At 36.7% G+C, this 22523-nt stretch overlaps 3 protein-coding genes and 1 pseudogene across 7 annotated transcripts; 2 read left to right on the top strand and 2 right to left on the bottom strand.

Annotated features, from left to right (window-relative positions):
* The first annotated feature begins 1232 nt into the window (after positions 1-1232).
* LOC121235585 lies at positions 1233-2799 on the top strand (annotated as a pseudogene).
* A 417-nt stretch (positions 2800-3216) lies between these two features.
* On the bottom strand, positions 3217-4231 carry LOC121236210. The gene has a single exon (XM_041132749.1). It carries the CDS (start codon positions 4140-4142, stop codon positions 3465-3467), a length of 678 nt encoding a protein of 225 aa, XP_040988683.1. The 5' UTR covers positions 4143-4231; the 3' UTR covers positions 3217-3464.
* Positions 4232-5158: 927 nt separating this feature from the next.
* On the top strand, positions 5159-9570 carry LOC121268867 (polycomb group protein FIE1). The gene is made up of 13 exons (XM_041173135.1): positions 5159-5443; positions 5828-5893; positions 5996-6118; positions 6508-6588; positions 6665-6757; positions 6913-6988; positions 7754-7833; positions 7910-7981; positions 8474-8533; positions 8657-8753; positions 8970-9033; positions 9123-9182; positions 9280-9570. Exons 1-13 carry the CDS (start codon positions 5267-5269, stop codon positions 9341-9343), a joined length of 1113 nt encoding a protein of 370 aa, XP_041029069.1. The 5' UTR covers positions 5159-5266; the 3' UTR covers positions 9344-9570.
* A 790-nt stretch (positions 9571-10360) lies between these two features.
* LOC121268865 lies at positions 10361-21909 on the bottom strand. 5 transcript variants are annotated; one of them, XM_041173130.1, is made up of 20 exons: positions 21513-21907; positions 21325-21413; positions 20967-21076; positions 20793-20847; positions 20281-20369; positions 19045-19111; positions 18899-18961; positions 18358-18528; positions 17964-18057; positions 17815-17894; positions 17629-17704; positions 17352-17395; positions 16832-16899; positions 16098-16183; positions 15820-15977; positions 14398-15736; positions 13948-14234; positions 12996-13205; positions 12749-12905; positions 10361-10855 (listed from the first exon to the last, which is right to left on the bottom strand). In XM_041173130.1, exons 1-20 carry the CDS (start codon positions 21622-21624, stop codon positions 10560-10562), a joined length of 3651 nt encoding a protein of 1216 aa, XP_041029064.1. In that variant the 5' UTR covers positions 21625-21907; the 3' UTR covers positions 10361-10559. The 5 variants fall into 5 exon arrangements, with proteins under 5 accessions (XP_041029064.1, XP_041029066.1, XP_041029067.1 ...); XM_041173131.1 differs by lacking the exon at positions 10361-10855 and adding an exon at positions 11301-12673 and having other exon boundaries at positions 21513-21909; XM_041173132.1 differs by lacking the exon at positions 21513-21907 and having other exon boundaries at positions 20793-20878.
* Positions 21910-22523: the final 614 nt, after the last annotated feature.

Genomic DNA, 22523 nt, shown 5'->3' with positions numbered 1-22523 from the left:
AATCATGTGCCAAAACTAATAAATCTTCCTGAATAATATCCCAAGCCATGATTAAAAAAAAAAAATTTGCCAAAAAACCATCTAGTCCCGGGCTACTATCCTGTGGAATGGACCAAAGAGCAACCTTTAACTCCTCCATAGTCGGCGACTCCACCAAACTTCCATTTTCGAACTAAGAAATTACTGGAGTAATCAACTCCATATTAGATTTGGCCCAGTCAACACGAGTCGCCGTTAACAACTTTGAAAAAAATGAAACAGCCCCCTTATGAAATGCATCCACTGATTCCAACACCTATCCATTAGCCAATGACATCTGATCAATAATTTTATTTTTCTTCTTAACTCGCAATGCGGCATGAAAAAAAGCCGAATTCGAATCCCCTTCCTTTAGCCATTTAATACTGGATTTTTGACACCCCAAAACGTCCTCCCAATGAAGGTATTGTAAATGTCGTTGCTTACAACGAAGCAACTCCTTTTCTATTTCTTGGGAATAATTTGAAATAACATGTTCCAAATCCATCAAATTCTCTTCAGTAGACTTTAGTTGAATCTCAACTCTCCCAAAAATTTGAACATTCCATTTTTGTAATTCTTTTTTAAGCAACTTCAATTTTTTACTGAACTTAACCATAGGACATCCCTCCACTAGACGGCTCCAGAATTGCCGAACCACTTTCAAAAAATCCTCATGAGTGCCCCACATACATTGAAACCTAAAAGATCTAGCGCCACTTTGTCTATCTCGCACCTACGTACATACAGTATTTGTTTGTCTAGCACCACTTCGGTTTGAGCATCGATACGGTATTCGTATGTACATCCATAACAGTAAATAGTTAAAAAATATAGAGTATAAATAGAGAAATAGACACAAATTTACATGTTCGGTACCGAGCCTACGTCTACAAATCATTTTGGAGGGGTAAATCAACTATGATAGAAGTATTTTACAGTCTCTCATAGTATTTCTCTATACAATGGAGGTTGAAGACCCCTTTAGCCCGAAGAAGATAATCTCTCTGGAGTTTCCTGTCGTGAGGTTGAAGAAGATATTTCTTTGATTCGATCATATCTCCTTTTTTTGAGGCCATTTGGAGTGGTGATGAATGACAGCTTTATGTCACCTCACCCCTTACATGTCTGACTTTCCTTCCTGAACTCTGTTGCTCTACCTTATCTTGTCTCATTTTTCTTTTTCCCTATTGCTTCCCGATGATGGCTTTATTATGGACTGGGCTTGGTGCATCTTGGGCCTGTATATTTACCCCCAACAATCTCCATACATGGATCAATTGGCCAATCAAATGAAGTCCACCGAGTATTTTTCTCAGCTTTTTTCATTATCTAGAGGGCAATGAGTTCAAGCCAAAGGAATGGGCTCTTTTGATATGGATATGGTCAATGCTTTCTTGTCTATATTTCTTGCCAAGGAAAGCTGAGCTTAGCATGCAAAATGTTAATGCGCAAATTTGGACAACAGGCCGAAATGAAAGAAATAATTATTCCCAATCCACAATGATGATTCGGGTGTCGGTACGATACTCTTTACGTTCATCTATAAAATAAATAGTAAATAAGTAATTAAAAATAAATAAAGAAAGATACGTGGATTTACGTGGTTCAGCATAAAAGCTTACATCCAAGGATTGCTTGGGAGCAAAATTTACTATAATAAGTAATTTTACAATCTCTCATGACCTCACAAATACTTTAATACAATGGAGAAATTTAGGGTTTTGGAAGGTTAAAAATGATACCTCACTTAAGAGAAGATCAGTTGGAATCGTTGTGTGTGTGGAGTCTAGGTGTCAAGAAGTTGTGGAGAGAATCTCCTTCATTTGTAAAGATCTCCTCCTTTTATAGAAGTCTATTTTCTTTCTTGGAGTGATTGAGTCTAACTTGGCTTGTGAAACCATTTCCTTTTAGTAGTCTGAATCAACTTCTTTTGGTTTATCTCTTCTTTGCCTTATCTCTTGGTTTTATCTCTTTCCTTATTATTAGTGATAGGTTTTTAATGGGTTGGATCCGGTCAATTTTATCCCTAACACAAATTGTTTGAGATTTTTAATGATATGGGTGTTGACCCAGTGAGTTACTCGTACAAATCTATTATGAGTTCATTTCTTAGGAAGGGTTATTTTAACGAGGCATGGGGTGTCCTTAATGAAATGGGTGAGAATGTTTGCCCTGCAGATATAGCAACATGCAATGTGATTATTCAAGGCTTAGGGAAGGTGGAAAGAGCAGATATAGCCAGTACTGTCCTTTATAAGCTAATTAAGCATGGCGGATATCTTGATGCAGTCATGTACAACACACTGATTAATGCCCTTGGGAAGGCTGGCCGGATTGAGGAAGTAAACAAGCTTTTTGAGCAGATGAGGACTTGTGTGGAATCAATCCTGATGTTGTCATTTTTAATACTCTTATTGAAGTTCAAAGCAAGGCAAGTCGACTGAATGATGCATATAAATTCTTAAAAAGGATGCAGGATGCTTGCCTAACCATGTTACAGACACAACTACAGATTTTCTGGGAAAGGAAATTGAGAAATTGAGGTACCAAAAGACATCGATCATGGACAACAAGAGTGATCCTCGATGAAAAAAATTTGCGGGTAAGTTTGGTTGAAGCAAGATCTGAAATGTTGCACCTTGCAACCAAATAGTTCTCTGATCATTTCACTTGAGTTCTTGTATGAGTATTCAACCCACAGTATGTAGATTTGGGTGCCATTTTAGCCCAGATTTATTTTGGAATGTTATTATTGGAGGCTTTTGCCAAGAAATTCCTTAGGGCATTTAACAAATGTAGGATGCTGATCATTAAATACCAATATTATTATCTCGAAACTCTTGAGTAATACTATATACCACATTCTCATCTTACCTTTATCCTGTTAAATAAGATGTGACATATTCATCACCATTAGATGATAAAGAAGCATATAATAAATGATCATTTAATGGTGATAAATATGTCACATCTTACTTAGTGAGATGAAAATGAAATGATAGTATAGTGCATAAAATTTTACTCGGTGAAAATAGAAGAGACGAGACGAGACCAAACTATTTCCAAACGTCTCCTCAAAATCTGGACAGAAATTTACACGGAAGACAATAAAAGCAAACTAATAGCAAATTTACTTGAAAGTTGGAAAAGAAGAACAACAAAAATGCACGAGGAAGACAAAGGAAAGCCAACAAATTAACAAATCCGTGATACTCGTGCATCTTTTTCATCTTTAAAGTTAGTATCATCAAGTTGATACAACCCACCATAGCCATACCAAAGACACAACATAAGAGTTTGATCTTGGAGTACCAATATCAGCTTAATTTTATAACGAAGTAATGTATAATCTAGGACTCTTTCAGTTAATATACAAATAATAAAAAGAAATGGGGCAAATTATTCAACTCTTCATCATCCTCATCACATGGCCACTTCAAGCTTCAAAAGGAGAGAGCTACAAGTATGGCTTGCCTGCACCGTGCCTTGGCCTGCTCAAGCCTCTCACCCAATGTATCCTCCTTGACAGCAGCCTTTACCATGGCCAAATCCATCTCCATCAGTCTCAACACCCTGAACAACTCCGTGATCATCCTCTCCTCCACTTCTCCTTCATCTCTCAACACTTCTGCTTCTTCTCTGGCTCTCTCTGCCACAATTTCTCCGGCTTTTGCCAGCAGCTCCGTCGACCCAAATTCTTTCCCCATTAGGCCCTCCAACTTCTCTAGAAAGTCGGCTATGACATACCCTTTTGGCTTCTCCAAATTGATCTCCTTTGTTCTCTTCCAACCAATCTCAAAGTTGGGTGGCTCGGGCATTGCCAGGCCAGTTCTCGACTTTCGATCATGGATTATCTCAGATTTTCTTCGCCTTTCGATGGGGAAACTGTCCGCTTTGTTGAGGGTATCAGAACTTGGAGTCGGATTTGGAGTTGGGGATGGGAAGTCAGGCTGCGGGGTGGAGTTAGAAGTAGCACATTTGATGGAGAAGCTCTTTCTGCTTGGGCTATGGACGAGTGATTGTGACGAGTTGGTGGAGGTTTGGGCGTTTAGGCTTGGGAAGAGGTGGTTTAGATGAGGAGGGTTTGTAAGAAAAAGGAACTGAAGTAGTGTGGACGCCATGCCAACAATGCGGAAATGGAACTCGAACAGTGTAGAACTAAGAAAGAAGATAAGCTCTCCTTTGGCTTCATATATAGTGTAGATGAAAAAGTGAATGTAGATAGGTCGAGATTTTTTTTTTTAATTTAAAAAAAAAAATAAAATAAAATAAAAGAAAGAAAGAAAGAAGAAGAGAGAGAGCAAATATCTCCAAGATATTTAGGAGACAGGTATTGATTAATAGAAGGATCGAACACTTAGGCCCTTTGGTTTCAAGATTTAGCCTGTTCAATCTAAGTTTAAGTTGAATTTAACACTTAAATACTCAATTCTTAAATTATAAAATTTATCTCAACTCAAAATCTTCTTATATGTAAGACTCATAATCTTTTTTAACTCAACATATCTTTATACGTAGGACTCATAATTTTTTTTAATTTCTCATAAATAGTACTAAACTTTTAATATCTAAACTCATTTTAGATAGCTCCACATAACTCGCTCCACCTACTCAACTCACTATTATTCATAAAAAATTTAGTTTAATTCAGTTCAACTCAACATTCAAATCTGTATATATTACTATTCATAAAAAACTCAGTTCAACTCAACTCAATTTGACGTTCAAAGCCTTAATACTAGTTTTTATATATTTTTTATTCATGTTTAATGAAAATTTCACTGAAATTCCCAGTTAAAAAATAAACAAAAGATTTTTTAAATAAATAAAAAAGAAGAAAAACATTAATTTTACGAAAAACATGACTTACTATATCAATGTTGGTGGTACCTTTTATCAAAAAAAATGTTGATGGTACCTAATTTTTTTTTTTTTTTAAAAGGAGAAGAATTAAAAGAAAATAGGGATCGAAAAGATATGGGGGGACAGTTGCAATTTGTTGAGGAAAAAAATAAGGTTTTTGTTAGCAATTAGTAAAAAAATACATTCTTAGAAAGAATCAAAGTTGCATTTTGATTGAAAAATAATGATTTCATTTTACTTATTAGATATAATCGAATGTAATGCAATTTAAATCTCATAATTACCGACTCGTTGCTCGGAAGAGGTAGAGGAGGCGGCGAAGAAGAGAGAGTTGGTTGAGAAAGCGAGTGAGGGCGGAGTGGGAAAGTGGTATTGTGTGAAGATGTCAAAGTTCGCATTAGGGTGCGAGCCAGTGGTGGGCTCGCTCACCCCTTCGAAGAAGCGCGATTACAGAGTTACTAACAGGCTCCAAGAAGGCAAGCGTCCCCTCTACGCCGTCGTTTTCAACTTCATCGACTCCCGCTACTTCAACGTCTTCGCCACCGTCGGCGGCAATCGGGTCCGTTTCTCTTTCACTCCCTTCTTTACCCGAGTAAAAAACTCACTTTTCGTCGTCTTAAAAAGATTCAATTTTTTGTTCAAAGAAGTTCCTTAAAGTTTAAATTTTTCTACTGAAAATGTTTTATTTACGATTACTGTGCAAGTTTATGTGCTTCGTATGATGCAAATGTCGGAGCTTTGATGAGGACCTTAGAGTTAATGTTGGTGCTTTAGGAACTTGGGCTTGTGATCGAGGACAATTTGGTTGACTTGAGTGATAGGCACCACAGATTCATATACTAACATTACCCTAAAACTGTATTCTGAATATCATTGGTTGAACAACCAAAAGTTAGAATCTTGATTTGTTTCAACGTAATTGTATTTCTTAATGTTTTAACAGGTGACTGTATACCAATGTCTCGAAGGAGGTGTTATAGCTGTCTTGCAGTCTTATGTCGATGAAGATGTATGTGAAGACAGATGTCATTTATTGAATTATAGTTCGCACGCCAAACATTTAGTTTTTTTGTGAAGAAAATTTGCAAATTCCATGTGTTTTGTACATCAGAAGGATGAGTCTTTCTACACTGTGAGCTGGGCATGCAACGTTGATGGAACTCCTTTTATAGTGGCTGGAGGACTCAATGGTATAATTCGTGTCATTGATGCTGGCAGTGAGAAAATACACAAGGTTTCTTGTTCTCAACAATTTTGAGCTATTATTTTTGTGGTGGTTCTATTACTAAAGTAATGGTAGTAACGGAAGTAGCTATTATAATCTATTGGCAAGAGATGAACACTAGTCGACCTTTTTTATGTGCCACACACAATCTAGGATGTCGCACGTTAGCATTTTCATGTACAATTAGGACGGGTATAAATTTATTATAAGTCAATAAAAGACTATAATAATTACTTTTCTTATAAATTTATAAGCATTTTTAGAAAAATAAAAATGTAATTAATTACTTTTCTTATCAAAAAAAAAAAAAAAAAAAGACTATACGAAGTATAAGTGTATAATGGTGAAAATGTGGTACTGATGTTTCTTTTTCCCTGCGACATGCTCATGTCATGCAGAGTTTTGTTGGCCATGGGGATTCAATAAATGAAATCAGGACCCAGCCACTGAAACCATCACTTGTGGTGTCTGCAAGCAAAGTATGCATTATAACACCCTTTTTTTCTCTCTTACCCTTTGTGTTATAGCATATCACTAATATTTGAGAGTGACCAGGATGAATCAGTTCGTCTATGGAATATTCATACTGGAATATGCATTTTGATATTTGCTGGAGCTGGTGGTCATCGCAATGAAGTCTTGAGCGTAGTAAGTGAAGAATAAGAAGAGTTGTCCTCACATTCTCTTGATGAAGTCGTAAGGGGGAAACACCCTCTAGTTATTTATTGGTAATTTGATTTGTAGCCTACAATGCAAGATAAGGATTTTAAACGAATAGACTGGCATTCTGTTGGTTATTGTAGGACTTCCATCCTTCAGACATATATCGCATTGCAAGCTGTGGAATGGACAACACGGTAAAGATCTGGTCAATGAAAGGTAGGACATAACTGTTGTTCTTCTTGTTAAAATTATAATTTATTGTTAAAAAGAAAAAAGAAAATATAACCATTATTTGAACAAAATTGGAACATTGGACTACTCAAATAGATATTTTTCATTTGTTTAGCTTTATATATCAATTTTAGCACAGGAAAAAATAGAAAACAATATACATGTCTCTGAATAATCTTTCGCCTACTTGACTTACGAAAGATAATGAGAATGGGTTCTCAAAAAAGGAAAGGCACTACTTAGCCCTACATTAGTAGAAATAAGCGGCTGAGTTAGCCTAGCCTACCCTACTAAGGGCCATTAATTCAGTGTTAGAATTGATGATCAACTTGGTATTTATCTCTTTATACAGCGTTAATAATGCTTTAGGATGTAATGGGTGCAATAATTAGAGCCTTCTTGAAATTTCTAAAATATCATTTTGATTGGATTAAAGTGCTAAGCATCTTGGTTACTCTGGAAGTGTTGAATTCTAGGCAAATAATACAAAACGTTGGACAGAATTGGTTGATACCCTTGGTATGGAACATTTCCCCATTTGATGTAACAGTTTTCCTTTGGAAAGTCTATTGATCCTATTTATTTATGAATTATTTATTGTAACACCAATTTGATTTTGTTTTCTTTCTTTACATTACTTAATCCGTTTAAAGATTCATGTTCTGGCGGGTTGGTTTGTTGTATTTAATTTTTGCAAGTTAAGATCGTTAACTTCTAAAATATCCTATCTTGTTATTAACCCTACTTCAGAGTTCTGGACATACGTAGAGAAATCATTCACATGGACAGATCTCCCTTCCAAGTTCCCCACAAAATATGTTCAGTTTCCTGTGAGTATCAGCTGTGTCTTGTGTTACAGATGAGTTTCTGTTCTTGTTGAATCTTAGTTCACCTCACACTTTTCAGGTGTTCATAGCTTCAGTTCATTCAAACTATGTTGATTGTAATAGGTGGCTTGGTGATTTTATCCTCTCAAAGGTGAAATTCTTGCTTGATCCAAAATTTGTGTTTCTGCTAATTTGAAATCAAAAGGTTTTTATTTTTTATTTTTGGTGTGTTAAGAGGGGGAAGACCATAGTATGTTTGAAATATGTGTTTCCTTTTCTAATCAACTGACTAAAATCATCTAGATCAGCTGCTTTAAATAACTTCCTAAAACACCATTTGCTCAAGCCTTATGGGTTGTTTTTCATTTGTTTTGGCATTGATATCTAGGATATAAAAATTTGCTTGGAATGTCTTCAAGAAATATTAAGTTTTGATGGCTATCAGAATGACTTGGAAAGGCCTATACGCATACTTAAATGAAAAGATTACTCGTCATATTTTTTTGCTTGCTGTCAGCTGGCTTGAACTTGAAATTGCCTGGCAAGTGTAACAAACTAATTGGAATGATCATAACTTGTACTTTCTTCTAGATGACTTCTTGGAGACGTCAACCATGCTCATAGTGTTTTATTTTGTTCCCAGAGTGTTGACAACGAAATTGTTTTATGGGAACCCAAAACGAAGGACCAGTCTCCCGGGGAGGTTATAATTCCTCATGACTCATGCACTTTATTTCACAAGTATTTTTGTTTATCTTCATTGACCATGTGAATCTCAGTTCAGCCTTTTGCTGCTGTAAGAAGTTGCGAAATGTTTTCTGTTTAGGGTTCAGTTGATATCCTTCAGAAATACCCTGTTCCAGAGTGTGACATATGGTTCATCAAGTTTTCCTGCGATTTTCATTATAATGCAGCTGCAATAGGTAATGCAAGGCTAAGTGGGCCCCCAATTTATACTTCTTTAGGGAAAAAACAAAACAAAACTTTATATAAGGAAACACACAAGGACACAGCAATGAATGGTATAAAATTCGCAATGTTCTCCGATATAATTCCTTGTAATTGCATCCACATAACATTCTTCAAGCTTTTGTATCATTATTTGATGTGGTCTCATCATATACGATCTTGTCTACCAGGGAATAGGGAAGGAAAGATCTTTGTTTGGGAATTGCAATCGAGCCCCCCTGTTCTTATTGCCAAGTTCGTTGGTTTTACTTCTCAAGTTTGTTGAAAAGTAGTTGCAGTTTCTGTGCTATGTAAATGATTTCTTACTTCTTCACATGTTTCAGGCTGTCACATGCTCAATCAAAGTCTCCAATTAGACAAACAGCCATGTCCTTCGATGGAAGGTGAACCCACGTGTAGTTATAGCCTGTCCATATGGTATATATAATCTTACACGATAGTGACTGTTGAAAAACACAATTTCCTTTCTGTATGTTGCAGCACCATTCTCAGCTGCTGTGAAGATGGGACAATCTGGCGCTGGGATGCAGTGTCAACTTCTTGAGGCTGTCTGAGTGGGTTCATTGTCAGGTTTAGAAGATGCACTTTTTAGTGCGCGACGTAAGCTGGGTCCGGTTTGTTATTTTAACATTTAATGGGCGTTTAGAGGAAGCCAGACCCCCATTGATTAGAGAAAACTCGGACCGGTGACCCTTTACATTGGCCAAGTTGGTCATTCTGTTGAAAACAAATTGTTCCATGCAAGTTATATGAAAACATGATGTTATTGCTGATCGAATGGCATATTATGAGAGGATAGACCACAGTGCTCTCGATGTAGGTGATTCTTCTTCCTTATTCAATGCCCCGAGTCCTCTACATAACCTTACCAGTAAAAAGCTAAATCACAGTTTGAGAAGACAGAATTTGACCTTCATCATACGTGTTGACCTTCCTCATACTTTGAGGTGCTATAGCCAAAAAAATAAATAAATGAATAAAAATACAAAAGAAAAAACTGATCGGGGTGAGGGAACACATTTGTTTGAACAATCTAATTTAGGGGTGTTGATCTTGATCCATCTTCCTTTTTCTTTTCTCCAAGTTCGTTCATTTTTCCTCTGCTTTTGTCAAAACTAAGAAGCTACATCCGTCGTCTGCCCACCACCTTCCCACGTCTTGTATAAAATTTGGACGAATGAGAGAGAAGCAAACCAAGACCAAAGCTCCTCCAGAAGATGACCAGCAAAATACTAATTTTTTTTTTTTTAATTCTATTTACAAACTGATATGAAAGATTCTGTACGATTGACTTTACATGATTTGATTTACAAGCTTGTAAATAGAACTCATTTAAAAAACAAAATTAATATGAAATGCTTGTTTTGTGCTTTTAAAAGTACCAACAGTAGAACACATTGATTTATGCCCAAAAAATATACTTCCGTAGCCGATTTAAATGTGTAGAGAATGCCAATTAGAAACTACAGAAAGAGGGTAACATCAGCGTCTTTTTACCAACATAATTTGGGGTGCCACAACTGATGGGGTGGAATTACAGCATATTCTACAAAAATTGATATTGAAACAACTGCAAAGTTATCCTTGGATACAAAATTTCTCATTACACCAATGAACAGCTTTCTTATCTGCCTGACTAGTGCATACTCTCAACACACCTGTATATATGTTATATACAAGAAAGAATGGGGTAATTATATGGGTGGGATACCTTTATCCCAAGATATAACAGCCAAACCGGCAGAAGATAATCCAAACAACTAAATTTGAGTTCTTAACCTTGCCAATAAACTTTGCATGCTTTCAAGTGTCTGACCAAGTTGTTTAACAGTCTCGAGATCCTGTATTGAAGATTCTGAACCATCTACATCAGCAGTAAGAGTAGCACACTTGGCCTGTGAATCTGCAACTGCATCCTCTAGTGAAGCCAAGGTTGCTTCAAGGGTTGTACGAGGGCTTTCGCTGATCAGATGCGGTGATGGAGATAGCCTGATACTGCCAGCACTACTGCCGGTGCTGCGCTTTGGAGAGAAAATTTTGTCAATACCATCACTTCCTGCAATTCATCAATGTGTCAGATTCTGACCCTCATCAGGGAAGATCGAACTCGCAGAAATTACAAGGATATTTCATCATCTCAAACACATATACAAGTAGTTAAACAAAATGAACAAAAGAAAGCATGGGTTTGCATTTCAATAAAGGATAGACAATTCAATCCAAACAGTTCCAATGGGTTTGCGCTGTGCATCAGTGAGGAGATAGACAATTCAATCCAAACAGTTCCAATGGGTTTGCGCTGTGCATCAGTGAGGAAAGAGGGATCCAGTATGGTGGTATGCCCAAACAGCATACACTGCTACTTGCAAAATATGTGTCAACTTTACATCATACAGGAATGCGCCATCATAATTCAACATTCTAAACGTTTTAAAAAAGTGAAATAATATGAAAAAGCAACTCATATATTAGTCATTGATGAATTCCATAAACTTAAATGAAAAAAAAAAAATATTAAGTAACCGAGTATTTTATTAGAAAATGCAAAAGGCAAACCCAAATACACTCGACGTATACAAGAGGAACACCAAATTAGAGATAGGATACAAGAAAGTCATGAAAGCTCAGCCTGCTGGAATCTATAGCTGCTGCTTAAAGGAATAATATATTGAAAAAGAAAATTTTAAGATCATCTATTGTCCTCTCACGTTCCTCAAAATTTTTTTTTTTTTTTTTTATAAGTAATAAAAGATTTTATTAATCCACGTAATTAGGCAAGGCCTGAGTACACAGGGAGTATACAAAATTTCTATAGTTCCTTTCCCTCCAAATACAACACATCAAGCAGATAGGAACCATCTTCCATACAGCTGCGATTTATGAACATCCAGATAACCCTCTCCAACTAGTAAAGAAGAATCTACTATTATCCTTCTAGGCATAACCCAAGCCAACCCAACTAAATCATTCCACAAAGCTCTAACAACCTCATAATGGAGTAAAATGTGATTTACAGATTCCAGGTTCTTCTTGCACATACAGCACCAGTCAGTAAAAGATTCATATATTCCTCACATACTTTTAATTAACTCTTTCCATATTCTTCTGTTTTTGACATGTTATCAAACTTCTATAACTCTGCTAAAATCCAAGGCATAACACATTACAGTCCTTGGCTTCAATTGCACCCTCGTAGACCAAGTTTGACATTTCAGTCTTGAGACCTTTTGCTTCAAGTAAATCTTCATTCTCTTGGTATCCTAGTAATCTTTACTTAGCCTACTAAAGTTCAATTTCATTACTTATATACTTGATTTTACAGCCCTATTTAGAAAAAAAACTGCAAGCCTGATCATGATGACCTCTATCATGAACCAAATGACGGTTTACTTACGACAAAACCATAAGCCTTAATAGTTTTATATGCCCATAGTCAAAGTCAGGCATTCCAGTCAAGGAAGAGGATATATTTTTTGATGACAAAGAACTTCACCAAGAAAGGGACCTTTGAACCCACCCCTAGGGAGTAAAACTGCCATAATTGTGTATCAGGTAATCTGGGGAACAACTAATGCGAAATAAAAATCCAAGATGTTTGAGTCTACAGCTCATCCCAAGCCCACCCGTGACCATTAGGGCCCCATTTGGATTGAGAGATGAGATGAGATGAGATGGTTTTAAATTAGTTGAATAAAATATTGTTATAATATTATTTTTTAATATTATTATTGTTTTGGGATTTGAAAAAGTTGAATTGTTTATTATATTTTGTGTGAAATTTTAGAAAAGTTGTAATGATTGTGATGAGATGAGATGAGCTGAGATCACTTATCAATCCAAACGGGGCCTAGGCTGCACCTTGACGGATAGGGACTTGGAGGATGATAAGAATTTCTTCTAATTACAAGAGATGGGGACTTGTTTGATCTTAATAATATGATTAGCATACCGAGGTTACTTAGTTGATCTATTGCTGCCTGGCCAATAGAACCTTCCAGCTTCAGTAACCTCAAAATTACAGCAGCTATTCGACCCATTGAGTCAACTTCAGACTTGCACAGAAAAGCAAGATGTTGCAACTCATCCTTGGTAACAACTGCCTCAACCTGTGGAGTGAAAATAATTGTTACAAGACCTTCCCAAGATAAAAGTCAACATGGATACACCTGTAAACTGTAAAGTTAAGATTTTATTACCGGTTGCTTAACAGAGAATTTCAAGTCTTCCACCTCCCACTTGGCTAGTTCACCATCAACAAGGTCCTCAGCTATCACCAAGCCAAGTTCAAGATTTATCCCTCCGAATGTCTCTGCAGTTTCTTTAACACCGTTTGCAGGTAAGGAGGAAGATCGATAAATGCCCTTTTGGCCCAGAGGCTTTAAAGTCTGTAAGCCTTCCACACTAACCTGCAAACATCTCAAAATGTGAGATCATGAATAGACTATTACTAAAATTGAAAAAAGAAGGCAGAAAAATTACAAGATAGCTCAAAAAATCAAAATCAATGACAGGAAAACGGTTGCGTCTATGTTCAGGCAGGGTTATATTTTTATGTAAAACTAAACTAAGCTATATCTTGCATCTACAGCACCAGCAAAGGAACCAACATGGTCCAGGGGAACCTTGGGCATGTTGAATAAGGTAATCTCAGTATACAAACCAGGTTTCCAAATCAAGTGCAATTTTTTGCTTATTTTATTCTGTACAAGTCCCAATTCCAAACATTCCCACTACGACAACCAGCAAGAAACACAAAGCCCATGTGACAGAAAAACTAATGGTTTGAATTAAATTAGACATTCCTTAATTTAGATAAACAAAATAGATCTCATTTACAAAGTACTACAAATTGAATGACTTGTTAGAAAAAGAGAAAAGTTCATCTGGCAATCCTATAATCAAAGATCTGCAGCACATCAACTTCAAAACAGGCATATCATCCTAGCAATGCACCTGAGGCTAACTTTTGACATATCAATAGAATAATGGTCATCCTTCATGTTAGGTTAAATTCACAGTCAAACAAGCAATCTGCATTCATCCCATGTTCCATTGACAGTGATTTTAGCAGCTTAAAACTAATTGAGAAATTGAAGCCTTAAAACTAAATGTTAAAGACAAGGAAACAAAGAGTGATCACATTCTTACCGTGACCAATTCCAAAGGATATTTCTGCCTTTCCTCAGACCTTCCTTTGCCATTCAGTTTGTGCTTTGGACTACCTTTTGTTTTCACCTGCAGACTCTGAAAAGTTGTGTGCCAACATCTCTCTTCTCTACGGACATCCTCATGATTACGAAACCACCAACTTTCTGCCATCTCCTGTTCTCCTTCTAGAGCAAATAACCAGTCCTTCAATTCTATAGTTACATCAACATCATCGGGTTTTCCCAACTGCAAAAAGCTACTTTCTTTCCCATCTCCTAAATTTCCATCTGGTTTAAAAGAAAGGAAAGTTAATAGAAATGCAGTTGAACTAGAAGATAAGGGACAGATGAAAAAAAAAAATAGAATGTGAGAGGGAGTTGCTCAGATGCAACCAGTTAAACAATATTACACATACAAAGACAATATTACCCAAGATAACGTGTTCCATACCTCCATCCAGGTTGTTAACAATGAGAGGTGACGTTTCAAAAAGTTTTGAAAATGGCCCTGCTCGTAAGTTTTCTAACCCTTTAGAAAGCCCCTTCCCAGGACCACCATCGGGACCAAGTATTCCAAACCGATGTAGCAAGGCTTCAGCATAGTTCATTCCTCCACCAAGGCGAACACCAGATATACATGCTGACACATTCAAACTATGACACTCAACATCTCGTTCATCTAATGGAATTACATGCACCATGCTTATGTCCAGAAATGGAACTGCCAAAGCATTTCCCTTTGAATAAAGGCTCCTTTTGTTCTGTACCCAAAATACAGCTCTTAGTTGAGGGTATCCATTTCCACTAATCAAAGGAGCATCTTCAACATTAGATAACGCCGACCCATTTCCATGTACCAGCTTTCCCTCAGTATCTACACAGTCCACTTGAACACTGTCCCAACATAATGTGGATGAAACAGCAATGGCACCACCAAGAGTTCTATGTGTAACTTTGACAAACAGATTATCCCCAAGAAACTGGACTAAAGGCATTCCCTGAACATTCGCTGCAGAAGACTCCAGAAATCTAAGTTGAAAATCCTTCACTTCTAAACTTACAGCGGTATCACTTGGAACCTTATCCATCAGCCTTCCACCAGACGATTCATTCCTACTTCTCTTTGGTCTTTTACTTTTTCCAACAAACGCTATCTTGTCACTCACTCTTCCAAAGTACACATAAAGATCCAGGATAAAAAACAGCTGTTCCACCGAAGTATTGGATGTATATTGCTGACAAGCAACCCCCACCCTAACAATACCCCCTGGAGGAGGAATATCTGCTAATGGGCTCCCATCAGCAGTTGACAGAGCCACTTCAATGCACACATCTTTGAGCTCGACACATCTCCACAAGCCTGAACTCCAGTCAAGAGAATTTTGAAGTCTGCTTAAGCCAGTACATGTTTCTAAGGACAAACTAAGGTGTGATGCTTTAGTGGTCCACTTCTTTTGGCTAGCATCAATCGGTTGATCTTCCCAAAGACAGAAGCAAGCAGGATCCTTCTCCACGTTCAGTAGCCTTAGTTTTAACGAAGGCGATTCTGAAAAGATCAAGCTCTCAATGTGAAGCCTTGCTCCGGAAAATGAGCTCTGAACACCACTGTTCGCGTTACTTACAGGATTGTTCAATTTGCCCATGTCCAAAGGAACAGTAAGATCTAATTCCTTCAGAGTCAAAATGAAAGAATTTACTGAAAAATTTGGTAAAACTGCACCAGGATTGACGACAATTCCATCAGCTAGGAAGGAACATATCCTCAAACAGGATTCTTCTTGAAGATGAAACTGAGGCAAGAACAGGAAGATACTACTCAGAAGTTTAGAAGTTAACACAAAAGAAGTCATTCGAAACAAAAATTGGTACATACCATTAGAGGTTGACACTCTACAACTGTTTGTGAAGCAAAAGATGGTGGAACTGGAGAGGGCTTGATCTGAAGAGAATGTAGACATACTATAGGCACACCATCAATCAACTGCCACTGCTGTTCTCCCAGAGGATATATGGGAGGGCAAAAACTCCTAGCTGGCCAAACAGACAAAGGAACAAAATCAATTTATCTCATATAGACTCGATCAAAACTAAATATATGGATATTGAGCAGAAACTGGTTTTCTCAAAAATATAAAATAAATCCAACTATACCAAATTCAGGAGTGTGTAGAAGATCTTTTGTGACACTTTGCATTGATGGTTGAACTAAGGTGCATGGAGGTCGTGAAAACGTATCCCTATATTCCAGCAAACCACATAGTTATAACTCAGTTAGATGGCAACAACTTGAATCAATGCAGAAGGACAAATACAGAAATAAAAAAGGCCTCATTCCAAACAGTTGAGGACTGGCATGAAAATCCTGTTAGACTTATTTGTGCTGTATAAGAAACCTACTAAATTAAATCAATTTGTTGGAATAAATACACGGTGGAGCTCACAAGAAATAGTCCATATCCACATCTAGTAAAACAAAAGCACTCTTCAAGGTAATAAACAAACTTTAAAGTTCTCAGTGTAAAGATTTTACCACTACTTACATTCCTTTAAAGGATTTTATAAATTCTTGAATTTTAGATTGTAATTTCTAGGGGAACCTAATGTATACTGATTATGTGCAGTAGGTTCCTTCTCTTTATAACTACTTTGTCACAAAATCAAATAAAGAAATTTGAGTGGAAGTTATAGCAAAGGAAAAAGAGAAGGAATAAACACACACAAAAAGGCTAAAACATTTAAAAAGCAAAGAATAAAAATAGAAAGCTACATTCCACTGAAGTATAAGAAAAGCTTTTTCTTTATAGGTAAAGTGCAAGAAAAATAATGAGAAATAATATTTAGTATGACCAGATTCTGTGAAAAGGTGGACATAAAATGAACCTCACCTTAAGAATATTCCACCAATCATGACCCTAGACAAGATATCATCATTTTCTCCATCAGAAACACTGGCCTGCAAGAGAGCAATCTCAGATAAGGTATTAACCTACTCGTTTCATGGAACTGCACAAAAACTACTGGATAGACAAGAAACAATTTATGAAGAGGCCTTAGAGGTTTAAAGCAGGAGGACAAAAACTACAGGATAGTTTATGCTATAGTCAAATAAGTTAAATAAGCCATTAGTAGAACTTGTCACTTGAAGTTGATTGAACCAACAAGGAGCATCTCAGTCCTTCCATGAAAAATATCTTTGAACAAAATCATCTCAAATGAATGATGAAGAGCCAAAATTTAACAAAAAAGACTCTCTAAGGACCCATAACAGTAATATTAGTTTTATATAGACAAACTCAAGAGTTACTCGTTGTATCTCTTTGTTTGCTTAAGTCACAAAACCTTCAATAACAACAGTAAGATGTCATTGAAAATTTGAAGAATGATTTAGTTAGTGTCACTAAATACCCGTGAAAATAGGAGCGACTGCATCAAAAGTTCGAGCTGGAACTCTGCAAGTAAAAGAGCAGGAAAACAAGGCCCCCAGTTAAAAAATGAGGTCCTGGGAAGAAAAATGTAAATTCTACTATAGGAAGGGTAAAACCTGAGAGAGAGAGAGAGAGAGAGAGAGAGAGAGTAGAAAGAGATCAAACCAACAGTTTTATATCTAAGTTCTTTTAGTGCATAATATACATAAATAATAACTAGAAAACCTACAGCCCTTTTATGGGGAGAGGGGACGAACCAGCATCTTTAATGCAGAGAAATATGTGGTCCACAACAATAGAGACTAGAGAGCGCCCTGCTGCTTCAGTAGATCGCTGCCAGGATTCCATGAGAGAGAGAGAGAGAGAAAACTTCATTGAGATTGGTATATGACAGGTTAGTAAGATAAGATCAACAAAGAACAATAAATAAGGCGAGTAAAAACCTGTTGAGCCTTTGGATCAACATCCCCTCTATTTAAACAGACATATAATCCAGTCAAGAAACGTAGAAGTGCGCGTAGTCCTGTTCACACAAAATGACATTGACCCCATGCTACATGTTCTAATAAAATAAAATTCTAAGTACCATTACCTGGTTCACTTAAAGCAGGACAAACAGCTTCGGTAATATGTAACTGAACCTCAAGCCCAAGTGGACTGTTTAGTTCAGTCCTTTGCACGGTAATCTGGTAACCAAAACATTACGGTACTATGAGTAATATGGAAACTATAACAAATTTGGATATTCTAGCAAAGTAATGCGACATATAGTCCTATAGTGTGCACCTCGCACCCCTTTTGAAAAAACGTGGTGTCCACCATTAAAAAATGATTTTTTTTTCATGTGAGTCCCAGATTTACCCACTTTTTTCAAAATGAGTGCACGGGGCTTGCACACCCTAAGACTGCAAATATCATTTCTCATTCTAGCAATAGTTTTCTCAGCAAAATATATGAATGAACTTAAAAAGTCAGATCTGTATTACATATGCTTGTCCTGATATTCCTTCTATAAAGCGCTCTCCACCAAAGAAAACTCGCTTTGCGCCATCATCATCTCTCTGGTTTCCTCCCTCTCGGGAGCAGGCTAAATTGGCATCCATGAACATATCAGGATGAGGCAGGAGATCAATAGACAAAGATTCCCATTCAAGTTTCTGGTAAGGATTTTAGCACCATTAGATACTCATGCAAACACCAGCATTTAGCATCTTTCATATATGAGAATAATGAAATATATGCACAAGAAGCATCTTTTGGCCCACATCTAAATTGTATCATTTTTCTTTATCAATAAATACCCACAACTAAATTGTAATCATTAAAATAGTAAATTGTGAAATAGTGGAGCAATTCAAATTCAAACGAAGGGAGCAGGAAATCCCTCTCCCCCCCCCCCCCCCCAAAAAAAAAAAAAAAAAAAAAGAAACTGACCCTGAAAAAGGAAATAAAGAAGAATAAAAAGCCACCCAATGCACATAGTGATATACGTGTTGGTATTGATGTTATTGATAATCAGCATATTACTTTGAACACGTATATGTACTTTTTGTTACTGGAGAAGTCCCGCGCTTCTTTAAGATTTACAACCTGTTAGGACAAGTAGTTAAATTAGCTCTGTTGACAGAAGAAAGTAATCAATAAATTATCTAACAAGCATAACCAGTAATTACCTGCCAGTTTTCATCTGTGGTATACAGCAAAAGGTTGCGTATAGTGATAGATGCCAAAGGTGGTGCCCTGGGGATGGTTAACATATGTGTATATGAGAAATATCTTTCCGAAACAGCTTCATATCGCAATTCAGACTACACCTCAACCACAATTTTGCAGGGCTCATTATTAGAGCTATCAGTTAAGCCGTTATTTAGAATCAACATATTCAAAATTCCAGTATCTAAGAAGAATACAATTTCATTATGAGTAAGTCACTATATACTTTAACTTGTCTAGACAAGACAAGATTTGAAGATGAACGCAGTGAGAAAACAAATGAACCTTAATTCAGTTTTAAACACGGAAAGATAATCTGAATTTCAAATGGAACATGAAGACACGTTAAATGCTCAGATAAATGCAGCTGTTTGAATGTTATCCTTCAAGCTATTAGCAGCAAACGCAAAAACAAAGAAATGCTTTTGTAAAAAAAAAAACGCTAATGAATAATTTTACCTTTAGGAGTCTGCAATATCTTCATAAAAAAAAATCAAGCACTAAAAACTTCATAAAAAGCAGAGCAATAGGGCAGATCCTCACAGTAAAAAATAGAGCAAGAGCAAAACTTTTTTTGTTATCAGTAAATAGGAATTTTATTAAATATAGGCGAAGCCAAGTACACGGGACATATACAAGAACCACACCTATGCATGACTGTCTAAAGATACAAGAAAATCATGTACGTTCATGCCATTGAAGTCTATTACAATTGACCAATGGAATAATGTATGAAGAAAAAAAGTTCTAATCTCGACCAAGAGCAAAACTTACGCAGAAAAAAATGTAATATAAGAATGTTGCAAAAAACTAATTTACAATTTAACAAGAATGGCCTTTTCAAGTCAAGGGACGAAGATTTCTCTTTTCTGGTCAAAGTTTCAATGATATTCAAGCCTTAGAGCTAAACATAATTGATAAGTTACTGTTATATCATGCATGAGTATCATCATAAAAAAAATTATCATCGGCCTAAAGTAAAGGTGTAATTCAGAAGTAGAGTTATTCCTAAGTTTGTTCTGATTTTAAACTTTGACTAAACATATATCACGTATAATATTAAGGGAGTAAATCATAATTTTATAACATAGATGCCAGTCAATTCATGGACCACATGCAAAGGATCCATGACCAAATTCTATGGCTAGACAAACAAATGTTAAACAAACAGATGGATAAAGGCAGCAAAAACCTACCAAGTAGCTCCTCCTTGACCTTGGTCACAACCACGAGTTTCAAGGAGAAGATTGACGGTGTGAATCTCTACAGTCATTCCATCTGCAATCTGATAATCATATAAGGTGAATTGTCTTTCAAATTCAATGATTGCACTTGTGTTCATGCAAGTGCTAACAAGCCAACACAAGGGAAAATTGTGTCAGACTGGTAACCAGCACCCAATAGGAGGTATTCTCAGATCAAGTTCTATGCGCCACTAGCAAGAGGGACATGGATAGAAGTTGTAAGGAATATCCCAGATCTCACATGTTTAAAATGGAAGAGTGGCTATTTTCAAGTCGAAGTGATTATGACAACTGGTACAGAGCTGAAGACAATGAACATAAAAAATTGAGTTGCAACTGCCCAAGTGATAAAATGCAGGGGTGGGACAAGGATAGGTCTTAGGTTTAATATTTATATAGTCTGAAATTATAGCACCCTAAGTACCAAATATATAAGTTTAAGTTGAGCCAAGGTGGAGGCACACCTTATCAGCAAATCCATAACCACTTCCCTTCCCAGAGCTAGCCGATGTCGGTGTACTGTGATCAAAGCAGAACCCAACAGTTGTCACTAACACGTGTAATTAGACCACAAAAATCTACTACAATTCACTCCAATCTTGAAACAGAACCTTAAGCACGAAAGAATGTAGCAATACCTGCTCGGACTCCTAGATGCATCTAAATTAGAGTTCTCCTCTAGAACCAAATCAAGCCTATCGATTTGCACAACAATTGGCTCGACTTGAACATTACTTACTGACGGCAGCTGCAAAAGAACATAAATTGAACCCCGTCATGAAAACAAAACATCCTTGCACAACAATTTGGTTCACTGAAGAGTTAGAAAAGAGGGCGATTTGTTAAAACTATTTTTTTTTCTCCTAAAGATCGGACAAATCAACTGTGTTGAACCTTGCGCACTAAGTTTGAGCTTATTTGAGAATCTTGCAATTCAAGATGGTAAACAGTGAACTGGAACAAATACAACCAGAGCCAGAGCCATTAGTCACCAACCATTATCTCCAATTTTCCGACCTTCGCCGTCGTCACATTCAGCGCCGGCGGAAATCCGACGCTCGAGTGCAAAGCGTCGCCGTTTATATCTGCCCCAAAGTTCAAATGAGAATCCAACAATAAACGGTAAAAATCAAAATCAAACAACAAGATTCGACCAGATTGAGCAGAGTGATGGCAGGATTTACCCAAATTGGAGAGCTGTACGGTCCGGCCCTGCAACTTGAACTGATCTCTGGAGAAGGATTTGAGCCAGTACTTAAGAGTGTACTCCAGCGCCCGGGCCAGTATCGACTCCATTTTCGACTTCTAGAAGCTTTAAAGAAGTGCTGGAAACGGGTCGGGGCCAAGGAGGATGTGATCGGGAAGGCGGGGAAGGTATAGTCGGGATGGGGTCCGTGTGGGGGTGAGCATCGAGAGGCGGGTGGGTTGTTAGGTTTGTGATTTGCTTTTTGTACGGGAATGGAACTGCAGGGTGGAATCTGAAAACAGTGAGGGATGGAGGTGGAGGAGCCGACGAGGTGGATTGGCACGTGCGAAAGGAAAGTGCATTGGATCTAGGTAGGGGTTATGCCAGAGAAGAACGGTCTCTGAGGGGGTGTCAGAGACTGAGAGCCGGATTTTGTCGGTGTCCGCTCTCGTGTTTTGGAAATTTTAGTTTGATGCCGGCCCACTGTACCGCCCAGTGTAAAATGTGTTTATTTTTTATTTTTTAATATATTTAAAATTATTTTCTTAATTATTAAATAAAAAAAATTTTATTAAGCGGTCAAATAAAGAAATACAAATAAGAAGACAAAGTAGTGTTTCTCTTTTGGTTTTAACGTTAAAACCAAAATTTCTAAAAGACGGTGCTACTCCCATTGCTGGGAGCTCCTGCTGGGCTCTCGATAGTGTTTATTGTATTTTTTTCTTTTATGTATTTTTTAACACTTTTAAATATTTTTAAAAAAATAAAAAAAATCATAATATTATTAAAAATACTTACTTAATCATTAAGTAAAAAATAATAATAATAAAAAGTCTCAACGGTAATTTTCAGCGGGAAGAACGAGTGGGAAGACTAGCATTTTCCATGTTATTTTAGGCATGTTTGGATTCAACTACATTTTATCTTATTATTATAATTTTTTTATATAAAATATAATAAAATTTTTATTTTTAAATCATAAAATAATATTATTAAAAAATAATATTTT

This window comes from Juglans microcarpa x Juglans regia, chromosome 6D (assembly GCF_004785595.1).
Source record: "Juglans microcarpa x Juglans regia isolate MS1-56 chromosome 6D, Jm3101_v1.0, whole genome shotgun sequence".
Classification (NCBI taxonomy): domain Eukaryota; kingdom Viridiplantae; phylum Streptophyta; class Magnoliopsida; order Fagales; family Juglandaceae; genus Juglans; species Juglans microcarpa x Juglans regia.
This window is presented reverse-complemented; position numbering and strand designations above follow the sequence as displayed.

What these genes read in the sequence shown, in the direction of transcription:
- LOC121268865 (XM_041173130.1), bottom strand. Translation starts at nt 21,624, where the DNA reads ATGGAGTCGATACTGGCCCGGGCGCTGGAGTACACTCTTAAGTACTGG. An exon ending in TCTCTGCATTAAAGATGCTG is followed by an intron (nt 17,396 to 17,628) that starts GTTCGTCCCCTC and finishes TTTTACTTGCAG; the next exon opens with AGTTCCAGCTCGAACTTTTG. An exon ending in AGATCAACTAAGTAACCTCG is followed by an intron (nt 10,856 to 12,748) that starts GTATGCTAATCA and finishes GATGAATTGCAG; the next exon opens with GAAGTGATGGTATTGACAAA.
- LOC121236210 (XM_041132749.1), bottom strand. Translation starts at nt 4,142, where the DNA reads ATGGCGTCCACACTACTTCAGTTCCTTTTTCTTACAAACCCTCCTCAT.
- LOC121268867 (XM_041173135.1), top strand. Translation starts at nt 5,267, where the DNA reads ATGTCAAAGTTCGCATTAGGGTGCGAGCCAGTGGTGGGCTCGCTCACC. An exon ending in CCACCGTCGGCGGCAATCGG is followed by an intron (nt 5,444 to 5,827) that starts GTCCGTTTCTCT and finishes ATGTTTTAACAG; the next exon opens with GTGACTGTATACCAATGTCT. An exon ending in TTGTGGTGTCTGCAAGCAAA is followed by an intron (nt 6,589 to 6,664) that starts GTATGCATTATA and finishes GAGAGTGACCAG; the next exon opens with GATGAATCAGTTCGTCTATG.